The following is a 13791-nucleotide window of genomic DNA, read 5'->3' on the forward strand; positions in this document are numbered from 1 at the left end:
TCGGTAAAAAGTAAAAACACGCCCAGTTCTCTATTAAGAAACTAATTAGCATAAATCTAAAATTGCTCATAACTTGCTAAAAAAAATGATCGTTTTTCAAAATAAAAACCACTGCTGTTATCTACATTACAGCGCCGATCAGATTATGTGGGAGATAGGGCACTTATAATCTGGTGACAGAGCCTCTTTAAGTCACATTGATTATAACTTAGAAAACAATGACTGATCCCCTTTGACAAGGAATAGTTGCAGGCCTGTCAGAGATCTGACAGTATCATTGGCCAGGACAGGTACATACTTGTCGATTCCACCAGTCATGACAGGTGATCTTTATGGGTTCAAGCAATGAAAGTCCGATATTCAGCTCCGCCTCTGAGGAGCAGTCATATTAAAGGGGGTTTTACTGATGTTTCAAGCTTTTTAAGGCTGAGGTCACAGGGCTTTTTCAAACGTGCAGTGTTGTTCTATGGAAGATTTTGGATTTGTTTTTCGTATCCACCAGTGTTTTGGATAAAAAAAATAAACTCCACCAAACTGCCCAATGTAAACCTGGCTCAATAGAAACTGATACTAGAGCTGTTCCTTTTGATAGAAATAATAGCTTCCAAGGAAAACGTAGAAAATTAAATTTTAACACAAACATTTCTGTCATTGGTGAAAATTTATTTTTTCAATTTTTTATTTATTTTTTTACTTTAGGGTAAAAAGTCTAATTTTGGTTGAGCCATGGGGATTCCCAGAAAGACCTGACAACGCGGATGAGGAAAGACCCATTCCAATCTGGATTAAAGCAGTTGGTGCCTTATTAAGTCCATTTAATCCATTAGCAGGACTGCGCTTGGCTGGACCACTGGGTGAGCAAGTTCCCTGGAGTCTTATTTGACTTATCATTATTGACTATAGTAGAATTAAACGTGGGTATAGCAATTTTGTTCACAATCCACTTTAAGCAGATCTTTCAGCTGAATGTACTGCGTATTGGCAGTATATCACAGTGACCGATCCGTTCTCTTATTAGTCAAAACGTCACTAAAAAAAATTATGCCATTTGGCTAATAGGAGAAAATAAAGAATACACTGGTCTCGTAGTTTTGACACTGTGTAGCTGAGTATGCAGTAGCCTGTCAATCACCACAGAGAGGTGTGGGGGGAGCGCACTCCTCATTAATAAATCGGACTCATAACCTTGAATCTGGTATATTCCTTGTATTCCGCTCCTATTAGCCAAACGGCACAATTTTTTTTTGTGCCGTTTTGGCTAATGGGTGAACAGCCCTATCCCTGTAATATGCTGCCCTTAACTTGGGCGTCATGTTCAGCTTACAGATTCCCTTTCAGTGTACTTCAGCAAACGACATGTATGAATTGATGTAGAATCTATATATTATATTGTATGTCAGGGGGTCAGCAAGCTATGGCACTGGTGCTGTAGCCGGCTCGCGGGGTATGGTTTGCTGGCACACTTCCCACTTGGCGGCACTAAACACGGAGAGAGAGAGCGGCGCTTCATTATGCGCTTGGCGGCACTGGTCACCAGGAAAAAGAGCAGTGCTTCATTGTCTATGTCTCTTCTAAACACTTGGCAAGCACATAATGCATCACTTCTCTCTCTCTCTCTCTCTCTCTTTCCCTCTTTCTCTCTGTCTCTCTGTGTCTCTCTCTCTCTGTGTGTCTCTCTCTGTGTGTCTCTCTCTCTCTCTCTGTGTGTGTGTGTCTCTCTCTCTGTGTGTCTCTCTCTCTCTGTGTGTGTCTCTCTCTCTCTGTGTGTGTCTCTCTCTCTCTGTGTGTCTCTCTCTCTCTCTGTGTGTGTCTCTCTCTCTCTCTCATCAGCGCCACAAGGGGTTCAGTAACCACTCTGTAAAAGAAGAGTTAGCAGAAGTTGGCAACTTTCTCTCCTGTGTGCACCCCACCCCTGAAGCTGGTACACAGTAGCCACGGTCTCTCCTATGTGCCCCCCACCCCAAGCTGGTGCTCAGTAGTCACGGTCTCCCCTTTGTGCCCCTCCAAGCTGGTGTTCAGTAGCCGCGGTCTCTCCTACGTGCACCCCCACAAAGGTGGTGTTCAGTAGCCTTGTATGCGCCACAGATGAATCATCTTTGCAAAGAAAGTCAGGGAAAAGGTTCATAATGAAATGTAAGTTTAACGAACAGATTAATTTATGTCGCATACGTGGTAACCATTTGTCTTGGGCCTGATTCACACGAATGTGTTAAACGTCCGTGGTGCGGCCGTTGAAACAGTGGCCGTCCTACGGACCTATGTAATTCAATGTGGCCATACACAGCCTTTGTTTCAACGGACCGTGTGAAGGGTCTGTGTGAAAATGGGACATGTCCTATCTTTTCACGCATCCCTCCATAGACTCAACTATGGTGGATGCGTGACATCGCGTCCCACAGCACTGAGCATGGATGGCCCCCTGTAGCTAGCGCCACACACAGCCCCCTGTAGCTAGCGCCACACACAGCCCCCTGTAGCTAGCGCCACACACAGCCCCCTGTAGCTAGCGCCACACACAGCCCCCTGTAGCTAGCGCCACACACAGCCCCCTGTAGCTAGCGCCACACACAGCCCCCTGTAGCTAGCGCCACACACAGCCCCCTGTAGCTAGCGCCACACACAGCCCCCTGTAGCTAGCGCCACACACAGCCCCCTGTAGCTAGCGCCACACACAGCCCCCTGTAGCTAGCGCCACACACAGCCCCCTGTAGCTAGCGCCACACACAGCCCCCTGTAGCTAGCGCCACACACAGCCCCCTGTAGCTAGCGCCACACACAGCCCCCTGTAGCTAGCGCCACACACAGCCCCCTGTAGCTAGCGCCACACACAGCCCCCTGTAGCTAGCGCCACACACAGCCCCCTGTAGCTAGCGCCACACACAGCCCCCTGTAGCTAGCGCCACACACAGCCCCCTGTAGCTAGCGCCACACACAGCCCCCTGTAGCTAGCGCCACACACAGCCCCCTGTAGCTAGCGCCACACACAGCCCCCCCCTTGTAGTTAACGTCACACCCAGCCCCTCTCTTGTAGGTAGCGCCACACAGCACCCTTGTAAATAGCGCCAAACCCCTCCACCTTGTAGATAGCGCCAAACCCCTCCACCTTGTAGATAGCGCCACATAGCCCACCTTGTGGATAGCGGCACCCCCCCCCCCTCTTGTAAATAGCGCCACACCCCTCCCCCTTGTAAATAGCGGCACTCTCCCCCCTTTGTAGATAGTGCCACACACAGCCCGCTGCCCCGCTTGTAAATAGCGCCACACTCCCCCTCTCCCCCACTTATGTGCTCCGGGCGCAACTAGGTGGTTGGGAAGGTGGGGCGCCGCAGAGCAGCTGATCGCTGCTGTTAGGCACCCTGTATGTCGGACACCTGCAGCAGCAATCGGTGTTCGAAAGAGCCAGTAGTTCATGTGGCGGCGTTCTGACTGAGGCCTGTGACGGCCCGGGAGTGGACCAGTCCAGTCACCTGACCTGTCACGTGTAGCAAGATATGTTTCCATTTATTGTCTCATGCATACAATAGTATTAGCTTTTGACATTTTTTCTATTGCATTACACAATAATAATTCTTTGATTATTGACACATCTCTCCTTGTGCGAGTATAACGGATGACAGGAGGTCGCAATGCTACCATGTGAATGCTCTTTTTCGCTGGGCCATTCAAATCAATGGCCATCAATTGTTTTTTAGTGGATGGTAGAACTCCTGAGTATGCATTATGTTTTTGGGCTATCGTTGCCTATTCTTGAATAGTGGGAACACCCGTTTATGAAGTTTTTAACGTTACATACTATATCCCATTTATCAAGCAAGCGGTGCAGTTTATGGTTAAAGTTTTCTGAAAGTGGGGGCGTGGCCTAGCAGCAGATGTAAGAGGACGTGTGTGGCTGGAGCTCCTGCTGTATCCATCCTGAAAGTACTGATTATCCCTGAATTACCCGGTAATATTCACCGATCGGGAGGCTGGAGGAGTCGGTACCGCTTAATACAGCTGCAATGACCTGTTCTAAGAAACAAAAAACGCCGCCGGCGAGTCCGGGGCCGAGAAGACAAGATGGCGCCGAGGAGACTGAATGCAGGAGCAGGCACATGCGGTCTGAAGCAGCAGACAGGCTGGAGAGATTTGCAAGAACCCCTCGTGCGAGCGGATCTGCAGCAGGCAAGACGCCGGTGGCTGGCAGTGGGAAGGCACACAGCATGGCCTCAGGTTCCAGATACTCCGTGCTGGGAGAGGACTCGGTGAGTGAGGAGGAGGAAGAGCTGGGGAGTCAGCGGCGGGACAGGCGTGTTGAAGATGGAGGCAGAACGCATAGCAGGAGAGACCAGGTGAAGGAGCCTTCCCTCGCAGATATATTCGCTGCGGTGAAGCAGAACGCCTCAATTTTATCTGTGCTGACCGGGCAGGTGGGAAGCCTGAAGGAGGATATTCTGCTGTTACGTAATGATTTACAGAAAGTGGCAGAAAGAACCACAGTTATTGAGGGGAGAGTATCTGAAGTGGAAGATGTTCTGCCGGAGCTCAGGCAGGATGTGCAGTCTCAGTCCTTGGCGGTGGTGGCCCTGCAGGCTAAGGCGGATGATTTAGAGAATCGGCTATGCAGAAACAACGTGCGTTTGGTTGGAGTGCCGGAAAAAACGGAGGGCAATAACTCGGATGAGTTTTTTGAAAAATGGCTGCTGGAGCAGTTTGGCCGGGAAGAGCTGTCTCCTTTATATGCTGTTGAAAGAGCGCACAGAGTACCTTCCAGACCGGGACTACTGGGGAGGCCCCCGAGACCGGTCTTAGTGAAGCTGTTGCACTACAAGGACAGAGATAAGATACTGAGGAAGGCAAGGGAACGGCAGGATATCTCCATCAATGGCGCCAAAATATCCTTTTATCCGGATTTCTCCGCGGATGTACAGAAGAAGCGGCTGCAATATTGGGATGTAAAGAAACGTCTGAGGAACTTGTCCATACAATACTCCATGATGTATCCGGCTAAATTGCGGGTGGTTGCTTTTGGGACTGCTTCATTCTTTGAGAACCCCAGAGAGGCTGCAAGATGGCTGGATAGCAATGAGGCACGGCTGCGGAGACCGGCTGGAGAAGAAGATGCGTGAAAGCCTGCCTGGGCGGTGAAGTCTGGAGCCATGTTGGCGTTTGCGGGACTGTAGCATATTATATGTTCTTATGCAGTTCTCCGAAGTGTGTGAACACCCTTGTCTGAAACACAGCAGGGTGGTATCCTTTTAGCAAGAAATGGCCGCACCTGATGGCAATGTTATTGTGGGATTGTTACTGGGTACCTAATGTATCTGTAAATTCTGCTGATTGTGTGGGATTGTTTAATACATGCGAATAGCAGTGGGAGGCAGCGCTCACTGGAAGTGGTGAGAAAGTTAAGTGGAGAGATGCCAATAGGGCATGTCAAAAGTTCGCACTATGGTGCGTTTCTGCTGGATAGGAGAGACAGTACATGTCGCTCTGACCCTTTTCGGAGGGGAGGTTTTGTTGGGGGGGGGAGGGGAGGAGGGAGGGAACGCACGGCCTAATATTTTGACTGGAGCAGGCTGGAGTAGTAACAGATTTCTTAAAGATATGGCGCCTGATGGGATCAGTTAAATGTCTATCCTGGAATGTCCGGGGAATACGGGAAGCTAGGAAACGACAGGCAATCTTTAACTGGGTTAAACAGCAAAATGCCCTGATAGTGGGGCTGCAAGAAACGCATCTGACTAGAGAATCTGTATTCCAGGGGGGTGAGTTTGCTGATACACAGGAGTCTTCCCTTTGTCTGTCATTCGTCCTTTTCTGATGAGGAGGGGAGGTATGTGGGAGTGCACTGTACTATATATCATTGGGAGTGTATTCTAGTAGTGCTGTATATCCCTCCGCCTTATTCTAGCACTGTACTGAAACGAGTTACGGAGAAACTCTCCAGGTGGCCTGAGGTACCGCTAATTGTGATGGGGGATTTTAATGCAGTGATGTCTGAAGGGTTGGATAGGTTTCATAGGGGAGGAGGAGGGCAAAGAGGAGACCTGACTGCCTTTGGAAGATTAATGGAGGAATTGGGTCTGCGGGATATTTTGAGAGATAAACATCCAGGGGTGAGGCAGTACTCGTGTGCATCATCCACATTTCAGTCACTTTCACGAATAGACTTGGTAGCATGCTCAGCTTCAGCAGTGCCGTACATAGCGCAAATTGAATACCTACAGAGGGCGTTGTCAGACCACTCTCCGATGGCGGTGACGATGGAAGTGGGTGCAAGGCATACCAGGAACCCCGGGAATTGGAAGCTGAATGCGTTTTGGCTAAGATTGATGGATGGCGGGGAAATACGGAACTTGATAAAAGAATATTTCTATTTTAATACTGAGTCAGTGCCGCGAGGAGTGTTATGGGATGCCATGAAAGCATGGTTGAGGGGAGTATTCATTCAACATATTAAACTAATCAAAACTAAATCTAGGCAATTGGGAGAAAGTTTAGAGGATCGGGTGACAGAAACAGAAGGGAGACATGTAGAAGAGGGGTCCGAGGAGACACTTAGACATTGGGCGGAGGCGCAGACGTTGTTAAAAAATCACCAACTAACAATGGCGGATAATAAACGATTATTCCTTAAACAGAAATATTATGAAGGGGAAACGGCGGGGAGAATACTCGCTAGGATGGCAAAGCCGCATGGGAGTAATAATTTCATTCATGGCCTTAGGGGGGAGGGGGGAGGGTGGAGACAGACACGGGGCAAATCTTGCAAATATTTCAGCGGTTTTATACCGACCTATATACATCCAAAGTGCATTACGACACACAGCAATTGGACGAGTACCTGGGAAACATTAATTTGCCTACCTTGGGCCGGGAGGACCGTGAAAGCTTGGAGGCACCTATTTCACTGGAGGAGTTGGAACAGGCGATAAGGGATATGGCAAATGAGAAAGCTCCGGGTCCAGATGGGTTACCGGGGGAAATCTATAAGGAATATGGGACGGAACTAGCGCCAGAATACTTGAGTACTTTGCAGGATAGTTTTGACAGAGGTAAATTACCAGACTCCCTATATGAGGCTACGATAGTGGTTCTCCCAAAAGAGGGGAAAGACAGTCAATTACCGGAGTCCTACAGACCAATATCCTTGTTGACATCGGATGTCAAGATTTTGGCAAAGATATTGGCGCTGCGGCTGAACAGGGTGGTACAGCATGTTGTGCATGAAGACCAATCGGGGTTCATGCCCTCCAAATCGACGGCTGTCAACCTCAGGCGGCTGTTTTTAAATCTTGAGGCGACACCGGATGATCAAGGAGGAAGGGCGGTGCTAACGTTAGACGCCGCAAAAGCGTTCGACTGCGTAGAATGGGGGCCACTGGCGTGCCTCATAAGACAGGAGGAGCGTATAAGAGGCTTGCAATATGGGGAAATGGAGGAAAAAATGTCACTATATGCAGACGATATTTTAATATATATGACGGACACTGAGAATACACTGAAGGTAGTAATGGATACGATCACAAGGTTTGGGGAGTTCTCGGGATTAAATATTAACTGGACCAAGTCTGCTCTGATGCCACTTGACACGGTGAATATTGTAGATACTGGAGTGGGACCCCGGATTCCGATAGTCTCTGAATTTACGTACCTAGGGGTTAAGGTGACGGCTAGGGTCCAAGACTATATGTCTTTGAATGTTTCACCACTGCTGCTCAAGGTGAAACATAAGGTGGATGCCTGGAACAGGCTCCCGCTCTCTGCTCTGGGGAGGACTAATCTAATCAAGATGATCCTTATGCCTCAAGTTTTATATATTCTTCATAACTCCCCAGTATGGATACCTAAACACTGGTTCAGACGATTGCACAATCTCTTTCGGGATCTGGTCTGGAAAAAAGGGGTTCCAAGGATTAGATTGGAGAAATTGCAATTGCCTAAAGACGAAGGGGGGGGGGGGGGGGTAGCGCTGCCAAATGCCTGGATATATTACCTGGCTGCCCAGAGCCAACAATTTAAGGGGTGGGAGGACACAGAGACCTGGGGCTCCAGTGCACGTTTATTGTCATATTTGGGGGGAGGACTCAACCCACTAGAGGGTCTGGAAGCGCATACCTTTAAGAGATTGGCGAGTGCTAGACCAACGTTACTCCTGATACATAAAATATGGTGGCAGTGCAAACAGATCCTGGGAGTGGGAATGTGTACCAAATATACTCCCCTATGGCATAATCCGGTCTTGTGGGAATTATATCAATTGGAGGGCATGCAAAAATGGGAATCGGCAGGGGTTAGGCGATTACAACACCTGTATGATGATAACGGGCCTAGATCATTTCAGCAGTTGAAAGACCTATTTCCACTGGAGCACAATATGTTTTACCAATATTTGCAGATCCATCATGCCCTACAGGCGCATGTGGTGGACCTGACTGTCTGTGCTCTTGGGGTCCTAGAGTATGTGGGACGGGCTGACACGACCAAAGGCCTGATCTCAATGGCGTACAGGAGCTTACTGTCCAAACACTTGGGAAACCCAATGGTGCTGGTAAAAGCGAAGTGGGAACAGGATGTCGGTCCATTGACCGAGGAGGAGTGGGAGGAGATATTAGCGTCCACATGTCACTTATCGCTCAGTCTGGCGCAGAGGAGATCACAACTCTTCCTGATACAGAGTGTACCGCACCCCGTGGGTATTAAAACAGATGGGTATTAGAGCGGATGCTAAATGTCCTAGGTGCACGGAGGAGAAGGCGGACATATTGCATATGTTTTGGTCATGTGAGGCCCTGAGGACCCTATGGGGGGAAATATTGGACCTGATAAAACAGGTGTATGGTCGGGAATTGGCGGCAGACCCTAAAGTTATGTTGTTGGGAGCGGTGGGAGAATTGGAGAGTGACAGATTGGCAAGCCTGGCAGTTGGCAAGATATTATATCAAACGAGGAAATGCATTGCTAAAGACTGGCTGGACGCGGAGCCACCAAGGATGAGGTAAATTGTAGGAATGTTGAACTATAATATCCTGATGGAGCATAAGATATTTTCTAAAAGGGGCACGGAAAAAAAATTTGAGAAACAATGGAGCAGATGGTTGGCCTGTCCTGAGGTGCTGTCACCTGAACTGAGCAGACTAAGGGCGAGAGTTGTCTGAGGAACTGGAGGTGATAGTCTGGAGCAAAGAAGGGGTGGTGGGGAAACTTGATAAGAGAAATGTGCTCTGACCAGGAATGGTACTAGAAACAAAGGGCGGAGATATAGTGGGGGGCTGTGCGGGGAGGGGGGAAAGCGGGGAAGTTGGGGATTTCCTGATATGCTGTCACTATTGTATACGATGTTGGAAAATTGTAATGTGAATGTTAATGTGTTATTTCATTTCTGTGTTCGTATCAATAAAATTGGATTGATTTAAAAAAAGTTTTCTGAAAGTACAGTTACTCTTTAATATGTCATATCGACCTATCGGAAGTTTTTATCGGTGGGGGTCCTAGTGCTGAGGCCCCCACCATTGCTAAAACAGAGGTATAGAAGTGCTCAGCTTAGTGCTCTGCACCTTCGGCTGTGATCGGCTTTTCTCAGGTTGAGCCCGTCTTGAGGCTCAATAGGAATGCTGATCACAGCCGAAGATGCAGAGCGTTCTGCTGAGCACTTCTATACCTCTGTTTTAACAATGGTGGGGGCTTCAGCACCCGGATTTCCACTTATCAAAACTTCTGATATGACTCTGACATAACAATAAGGCCTCATACACACGACCGTAGTCATGTGCACGACCGTGATTTTCGGGTCGGACGGCCGCGGAGTGCCACCCGCGGGCCGCCTGCAAATCGCGGGCCGCGCACATGGCCGCGTTCATTAATTTCTATGAGCCTGGACCACAAAACACGGCCGTAATAAGACATGTCCGTTCTTTTTTGCAGTCCAGGCTCCTGGGCCATGCACGGACCGTGGAAACCACGGTCGTGTGCATGGGCCCATTGAAAGGAATGGGGCTGCAATTCACTCGCAGATTTGCGGGTGAATTGCGGCCGCAAACATACGTTCGTGTGCATGGGGCCTAAAAGTTTTTTTGTTTTTTTTAATAAAGTACATTTCCTCTTTAAATTGCCAGGCAGTACTGGAACACAGTGTGGAATCTCAGGAAATACTGAGGGGTTATAGTATTTGCAGCGCACCCTTCAAGGAAATCCATGTTGAGATTGCAAGGTTCAGCTTTGGGGAATAACGTAACCTGATTTGGTGATTGTTGTTTTATGAAGAGACTTTGACCTTAATTATCAATATGTTCTCTTCTTCCAATAAATGAGTCCATTGCTGTCTTGCCCTTGGCACCCTTAGTCATTCCATTATTATTTCATGTGAAAAGAAATTAAAGTCCTTCCATTTAGTCTCGAAACTAGTTTACAGAAGCCAATCATGCAGATGAGTTTAAAGCACTGGGTTAAAAACCACATACTTGACATAAACAGACATATCAATACACCTCCCTACATATAATATATAAAGTATATGGTACTGCAATGGATACTGATGGTTGTGTTACTGGCATAGGACTAATGGTCTAAGAATGATATTCTAGAGCAGGGGTCTCAAACTCGGCCAGGTAAGTGGGCCACATATAGAAAAAATGGGAAGTTGACGGGCCGCATTACTTTCAAATTTGATACAATACAAAATTATTATTAATCAATTAGTTATTTGAACTACAATAACACTAGATTACTATAATAATACTACAATACTACATTACTATAATAATACCGCTAGGTTTGAAATTTGAGATCTTTCTCCACGTGCTTATTTCAACAATCAAGCTTTCCAGTTTAAGTGTCGCTAAATGCAGTCCGGAGGCTCAGTTCGCAGCGTTTGGCAGACACACATGTCAAGATTGGGCAGCCCCTTTTTGGATGCTGCCTCAGTGCCCTCGGTGGATGCTGCCGCAGTGCCCTCAGTAGATAATTCAACACACCCCTAGATAAGGCCACAGTGCCCTCCGCAGATGCTACCACAGTGATGTCAGGGTCTTGCCCAGAGCTGGAGTCCCGGAGCAGAGCCGCTTCTAGCACTCTAACTACAGTAGATTTGTGACTGCAGCGCTGGATTTGTTTGGAGTATGGGACCTGATGTTACAGTACAGTTGTGACTGCAGCTCTGGATGTGACTGGAGTAAAGTACATGATATAATAGTAGAGTTGTGAGTGTAGCTGTGGATGTCTCTGGAGTATAGTATATGATGTTACAGTAGAGTTGTGAGTGCAGCTCTGGATGTGACTGGAGTATAACATGTTACAGTAGAGTGGTGACTGCAGCTCTGGATGTGACTGGAGTAAAGTTTATGATATAATAGTAGAGTTGTGAGTGCCGCCTGGGATTCCAGCTCTGCTCCTGACATCACTGTCCATATATGGACAGAGATGTCAGGGGCAACCCCAGAGCTGGAGTCCCGGACAGAGCGCTAGTAGGCTCTTCCTGGGACTCCAGCTGTGCTCCTGACATCACTGGGACTCCGGCTCTTGGGAAGCCCCAGACATCGCTGTTCATATGTGGACAGCGATGTCAGGGAATTCCACAGAGTCCCGGAGCAGAGCCTGTACTAGCGCTCTGCCCGGGACTCCGGCTCTGGGGAAGCCCCAGACATCGCTGTTCATATGTGGACAGCGATGTCAGGGAATTCCAGGGTCTCGGAGCAGAGCCGATACTAGCGGCTCTGTGTCCCGCGGGCCGCAGATGACAGCCCCAGGGGCCGCATGCGGGCCGCGTGCTTCAGACCCCTGTTCTAGAGCAACATGGCAAACTTGCAATGAGGACTTTAAACGGCAAACAGGCCATTTTCACACGTTGTGGATTCTGTCTAAATTTAGGTGCGGACTCCTGACCGAATCAACTAGCATTCCACCAGCAATGCCTGTTAATGGGGTATTTTGTGCACCATTCACATGCTCCGGAAAAATTCTGTGGGGAATAATGAATGCACAGCGGTCTTCAAAACACACCGCTTATTCATTATTGGCGCAGATTGCTATTCTCCAGTAAAACTTGTGTTTCAGCTGTGGATTTCTCCTCTGGGTTATCTTCATAATCCACTGCGACTTTTGTCTAGTTTCTAATCCTGACTGTGAATATATGAAATATTTATGCCACTCTTTGAAGGTACTGCATTTTTAAAGAAATTATTTTTTTTTTTCTTATGAAGCAGTTCCATAGGGACTGGTTTACACAGTGCCGTTTTTCATGTGGCTTTCTTTCTGGAAAAAAGTGGATCCTAAAAGGAAAAACACCACAAAGAGGACCTGTGTGAACCTGGCTTAAAGGAAATTGGTCTGCAGGTTTTTAGCCCCGAAACAGTCAGCAACCGGGTTATTCAGTAGGGTAATAGGTTAACAACGATGCTCCTCTGTAATCTGGCTGATGTTGCATAGTCGAAAAAAAAGTTTTGGCGTACGCTATATGAAAGTTACCTTGAGTCATCTGTGCGTTGTGTTTACCCTTAATAGTTAGGGGCTCCATTGCCTAAGGCCCCCCTTTCTTAGCATGATTGATGGAAGATGAATAGAACAGCACAGGCATGGGGACCACTGAGACATCAATCGAGCTGTCAAGGGCGTGTTTAGGATAACCGCAACGCTCAGAGAACTCAAGCTAATTAGAATATCACATGTGCCGTTTTCAAAGCTTTTTTTTTTATTATGCTCCATTGGTCCGATTACTCAGGAGGATCATTTTTCACCTATTACTCTTCTGCGTAACAGGTTGGTATCGGTTTCGGGGCCTACACCACGACGCAACTGTACGTCCATGTGGCCAGTGTCTTAGTTCACGGGGAAATACAGTTACTGCGCAGTTCCCGGTGCACACTGTCGGCGATAGTGTGCACCAGGAGGCCAGCTGTCCCTGACAGCTGACACTTCACTGTATGCCGATCAGCGGCTTATTTCTGCTGATTTCGGCAATTAACCCCTTAATTGTGGTGATCGATTGAAATCGCCGCAATTTAGAGGTTTCTAGCACATCGGCAGACCTCACAATGAAATCGTGAGGTTTGCAGATGGCTAGCATGGCGACCGGAGGCCAAGTAATGGCTTCCGTGTCTGCCATGTACGGAAGCCTATCAGGACCAGCCTCCTGATAGACTTCCTGTCAGAGTGACCGGACGTCCCTGCCGTTCACGATGCACACTGTCGGCGACCGTGTCTGTGACAGTGTGCATCGGGAACTGGGACGTCAGCTGTCCCTGACAGCTGACACTCCACTGTTGCCGATCAGCTACTCATTGCCGCTTGATTTCGGCAATTAACCCGTTAAATGCGGAGCTTGATTGCGATCCCTGCATGTAGGGGGTTTGTAGCACATCAGCAGCCCCCATGCAATTGTGGGGGCTGCTGATGCTTGAGATGGCACCCGGGGGCCAGACAACGGCCTCCGGATCTGCCATGTATGCAAGCCTATGAGGACCAGCCTCTGGCTGGTCCTCGTAGACTAACTGTCAGAGTTACTGTGACGTCACACTGACCGGACAGTTGGAATACGTTACACAGAAAGTGTAAAAAGTAAAGAGAAAAGTTAATAAATATGTTTTACAAAAGTGTAAAAATAAAAGATTTTTTTTTCCTATAATAAGTCTCTTATTATAGGAAAAAAATGAAACCGTTAAAAGTAGACATATTTGGTATCGCCGCGTTCGTAACGACCCAATCTATAAAACTATAGTGTTATTTTTACCGCACAGTGAACGCCGCAAAAAAACAAACAAACTAAAGACAATGCCAGAATCACTTCTTTGGTCACCACCCCTCCAAAAATATAGAATA

At 47.9% G+C, this 13791-nt stretch overlaps 1 protein-coding gene and 1 long non-coding RNA gene across 3 annotated transcripts in view; both read left to right on the plus strand.

Annotated features, from left to right (window-relative positions):
- Positions 1 to 13791, plus strand: part of LOC142652910 (uncharacterized) — an 854242-nt gene that overhangs the window by 544432 nt on the left and 296019 nt on the right. The window lies entirely within an intron of this gene.
- Positions 1 to 13791, plus strand: part of ABHD5 (abhydrolase domain containing 5, lysophosphatidic acid acyltransferase) — a 56895-nt gene that overhangs the window by 34102 nt on the left and 9002 nt on the right. For both annotated transcript variants that reach the window (XM_075827149.1, XM_075827150.1), the window contains exon 4: positions 700 to 854. In XM_075827149.1, the coding sequence (XP_075683264.1) occupies positions 700 to 854 (155 nt within the window). The remainder of the gene's footprint in view (positions 1 to 699; positions 855 to 13791) is intronic.

This window comes from Rhinoderma darwinii, chromosome 5 (assembly GCF_050947455.1).
Source record: "Rhinoderma darwinii isolate aRhiDar2 chromosome 5, aRhiDar2.hap1, whole genome shotgun sequence".
Classification (NCBI taxonomy): domain Eukaryota; kingdom Metazoa; phylum Chordata; class Amphibia; order Anura; family Rhinodermatidae; genus Rhinoderma; species Rhinoderma darwinii.